The sequence below is a fragment of the Cyprinodon variegatus genome, unplaced genomic scaffold (assembly GCF_000732505.1).
Source record: "Cyprinodon variegatus isolate N-32 unplaced genomic scaffold, C_variegatus-1.0 Scaffold1484, whole genome shotgun sequence".
Lineage (NCBI taxonomy): Eukaryota > Metazoa > Chordata > Actinopteri > Cyprinodontiformes > Cyprinodontidae > Cyprinodon > Cyprinodon variegatus.
The window spans coordinates 1-4052 of NW_015151937.1; the positions used below are offsets into that span (position 1 = coordinate 1).

The 4052-nt window shown below is 50.5% G+C and overlaps 2 protein-coding genes across 2 annotated transcripts in view; both read left to right on the plus strand.

The window, feature by feature from the left end:
- The first annotated feature begins 250 nt into the window (after positions 1–250).
- LOC107103593 (serine/arginine repetitive matrix protein 1-like) lies at positions 251–1264 on the plus strand. The gene is made up of 2 exons (XM_015403361.1): positions 251–527; positions 846–1264. The coding sequence occupies exons 1-2, from the start codon at positions 251–253 to the stop codon at positions 1262–1264; spliced, it is 696 nt and encodes a 231-aa protein (XP_015258847.1).
- A 135-nt stretch (positions 1265–1399) lies between these two features.
- The window catches only part of LOC107103594 (NACHT, LRR and PYD domains-containing protein 12-like), a 127019-nt gene continuing 124366 nt past the window's right edge, over positions 1400–4052 (plus strand). Inside the window, exons 1-4 of the mRNA XM_015403363.1 lie at positions 1400–1430; positions 2296–2490; positions 2852–2948; positions 3529–3660. Coding sequence (XP_015258849.1) covers positions 1400–1430; positions 2296–2490; positions 2852–2948; positions 3529–3660 — 455 coding nt within the window. The remainder of the gene's footprint in view (positions 1431–2295; positions 2491–2851; positions 2949–3528; positions 3661–4052) is intronic.

Below are 4052 nucleotides of genomic sequence, written 5' to 3' on the forward strand. Positions count from 1 at the left end.
CAGGAGATTGTCTTGACCATGTCTACATGCCTAAATGCACTGAGTTGCCGCCATGTGATTGGCTGCTTAGAAATTAAGTGTTAACGAGCAGTTCGACAGGTGTACCTAATAAAGTGGCCGGTGAGTGTACATATATATATACATAAATAAAAAATAAATAAATAAAAAATAAAAAATTCCCCTAAGCAAGAAGAGAAATGCAAGCGTAAAAACAAGAGCCCAAAACAAAACCCAAGACCCGCACCTCACCATGCCGTGCAGCTCCCCTCCCCCCGGAACCGGCACCACAAGACCAGCATCGAAGCGAAGGCACTGGCACCGGCACCGGCACCGACAATCTCAGAACAACACCCGGCCCCACCCCGAAGCAAATCTAGTCCTGGGCCCCAGGGATCCGAGGCCCCAGGGGCGCCCGACCCCCAGACAGGAGCCCCAGCAAGGCCCCGGCCGGCCGGGGCAGCGGAGAGGCTGCCAGGAACGAGCCGGCAGCCACCCGGGCATCCACCCCCAGACCCCAAGCCCCACCAGTGCATTGGCGAGCCCCGACACCAGCCAGCGGAGGAAGAGCAGGACGGGGGGAATGGGCTCCGCAGTTAGCGGAGACTTGAGATGTATTTGGGAGGGGGTGCAGTTGGGACCCCAACCTGGGAGAGGAGAAAAAAAAAAAAACACACTCACAATCTCAATTATGCCATCCCTCCCTAGTGCCCCCACTCGCACCACAGGGAAAGAAAAAATAAATAAATGAAAAATAAATAACTAAATAAATAATAAAAATAATTAAATAAATAAAATAAAAACGCGGACACACATTCACACATAACACTCGAATCCAATAATTCCAGGACCAAAGACCCGGCGGCACCAGTGGCTTGTCCCAGGACTATCGGATGACCCAATAAGTGAACCTAAAATCCGGATGGGGCGGAGGGGAGCGGCGACCCCGCCACTTCGAGCCCGGCCACCCACCCCGCACACGGACCGGACCACCCCCAGCAAGAGCCCCCCCCGGGACCGGGGCCCACCCATCCCACGCAGGCCACCCAACTCAGAACCGCCACCCCCAAAGAAAAAAAAAAAAAAACCTACTTTAACCAGGCACTTCATGCCCCTCTTTCCAACCTTCTTTGGGGAGAGCAGAAGTAACAGCCCCAGCCACCGGTGGCTCACTCTTCCTCCTGGCCCCAGACTCCGGGAGGCAGCAGGAGAACAGGGGTGTGAGAAGACCCCGATCCTCCCTGCGGCCGCTCAGATGTGGTGTTGATGCGTGTTGCTCTCAGATGTAATTAAAACTGGGAGTACCAAGAGGGGATGTCCGGCACAGTCCACCCCCCCTCCGGGGGATAGACGGTGCCAGCGCACCCCCCCCCTTTGACAACCCTGGACCTTCAATGTCTAGATGCGAGAGGGGATTGAAGAGGCCGACCGTGGTGAGGCCCATAAAATAAGCCCCCCCCCAGGTGGCCTTGACCCCCACCCTACAAAATACCCTACATAGATGTGTGTTGTGAAAATGATGTAGATGGATATGTCTAAAATGCAAAATAAAATTCGGGTGGGGGACATCGTCAGAAGGTGGGGCCCTCTGGTAACGACCCCCTCCACAAAAATCTACATATGTGGCAGTGTGAAGGAGCAGGCAGAGGGAGGATTTCGGGGATGGGGAGCAAAGGACTGGGGTGCTAGCTGCACTCCCAGGGAGCCAGCTCCCTCGCTGACTCCAATAGGCACCCCTGTTCCCCGAGAGACCCTCCAGAGAGGGGGGCCCCACCAGTCTCACCACCATAGCCCAAGGGCCAGGGACCGGCAGCAGGACCCACCGGCCAGCCGGGCACAGAACCAACACCACCACCCTCCCCCCATCCTGTCCATCAAAAAAAACAAAACAAAAAAAAACAATAAATTAATGAATAAATAAATAGAAAAAAATAAAATAAGAATAGAAAAAAAGGAATGATGATAATAATTCCGGCCGGCCAGCCCACGCGCAACACGCAGAGCCCCCATCCCGGACGACGCCCCACCAGGGGACAGCACGGCCCAGGACCAAGACAGGGAGCCAGACCCGAAGCCCTTCTGAAATCCTCTCCCTCTATCACCCCCCCCCCCCCCCCCTCCGGATATCTAATCCCTCCCCTACAATAACATTCAAACTACTCACCACACAAGCGACAAAAGACATCCAGGCCGAGATCATTCCTACTGCCCCTCTCCCTCCCCTTCCCTCACTTACAGAGTGCAAACCCGTGAGGGGGTAAGCATCTGCCATAGCTGTTAATGTCCATGCCCCCCCAGCCCAACAGGCCCCGAGGCACCCTGGCACACCAGAGGCTGCGGCAGCAGGAGTAGACAGCCGGGCGCATACCGGCCCAGACCTAAAGCAGCACCACCCACAGAACCCGAGCCTCCGAACCCCACCGGGACCCGCGCCCGAGGGCAACACGCCCCAGGGATCCCAGACCCCCGGACCCATCCCGGACCCACCCAGCAGTAGGGCCGGGCAATGCCCAAAAACCCACGGCGCCTGCATTGTTATCAATTCTAGTCCGCATCAGCTTGGATATGTTCAGAATTATCGTCATCCAGTATTTGTCCAAATGAAATATGAGAAATTAGTTCAGTGTTTCTATTAACTTGCTTATATTGGAGAACTTAGATGCAGAGCAGTATCACCAGATTTTTTTTGTTTATATTTGATTATATTATAATATATTATATTATACTGAATCAGTATATTCAATGGAAGCTGCTGCTCACCTGCTCCTCAGGTGATGGAGATATTTAAACAAATGTCAAAATTAGACAAGTTTTAACTGGTTCTTCTTAATGGTCTAGTCTCTGCTTGGTTCAGACTTGGACTTCATCTTCCTCCAAAGGAAGTCTGAGTCTGAAATGTTCCAGAACTGCTTCTTTAACTTAAAGTTTCTCACTGGAGCTTATCGCAGCAGGTCAGCAGGCTCCTGTGTTCAGAACCAGCACAAGTCACTACTTGGATTACATCTGACTTTCCTCTGATTTCAGACACAGTTTTAACTCTAATTTCCTTTAAGCACCTACAAATCTCCCAACAGACATAAAGATTATCAACTGTATTGGTCGTTGCAAACATGCATTACAATGAAATACAAACCCCAGTCGGCCTCAGCAGATGGCCGATGCAATCAGCTGGTTTCCCTTAGATAGAAAACCTTGAACCAGTCTTACTGGATGAACTGGTTGAATTGTCTCTATAAAGTGACCTGAGATGACATGATGTGAATTGGAGCTATAGAAATGGATTTAATAGAAGAGATTTCAAACACTAGGGCTAAAGGTCTTGCTCATGGACTCAGAGGGTTCGGCTGTAGGATGAACCAAGTACAGGAACTCAAACTCTGTTCTAGCCAGTAGGCCTTTACTCCCAACATCAGAGTGTCTGATGTAAAGAAGGAGAAGACAAGTCAAGGCTGGTTGTAGTAGCCGTAAATATGTTTATCTGGTTCTCTACACACCGACTGGACCTGAAGCACTGGTTCTTTTCTCTCTCAGATTGATTGAAGAGCAGAAGATGGAGTATATCGATGTGAAGGAGGATGGAGCAGAACGTTCCTCTGTGAGGATTGATAGGTCCAAAGGACACCCTCTAGACTTCAGCAAAGGACCTGGACCCTCTGCTACCAGGTAGAAAACCAGCATCTGACTGATCTATGTCACTCCATAAGGATATAATAAAATATGAACTTTTGATCATCAGCTTCTGAATGAACAACTTTATTGTTATTCTAACTTAAAGGGATCTTGTCACTTGTTATCAGTGGAAGCTAGCTATAGCCCTCCGGGCGGGTGGGGGGTCGGGGGCAAACAGCCAAACAGGAACAGACCTGATGAAGCTACTATGAGAAAAAGCAGAGAGAGCAGAACGTTAGAGATTGAACTAACAGATTCTGCAGAGTGGGAGAATAGAGATAGAATGAAGCAGAATGATGAAATGGGGTCCCTATGTCCTCCAGCAGTCTAAGCCTATAGCAGCAGAACTACAGAGATAGCTCAGGTTATGCTGAGCTATCTCTATA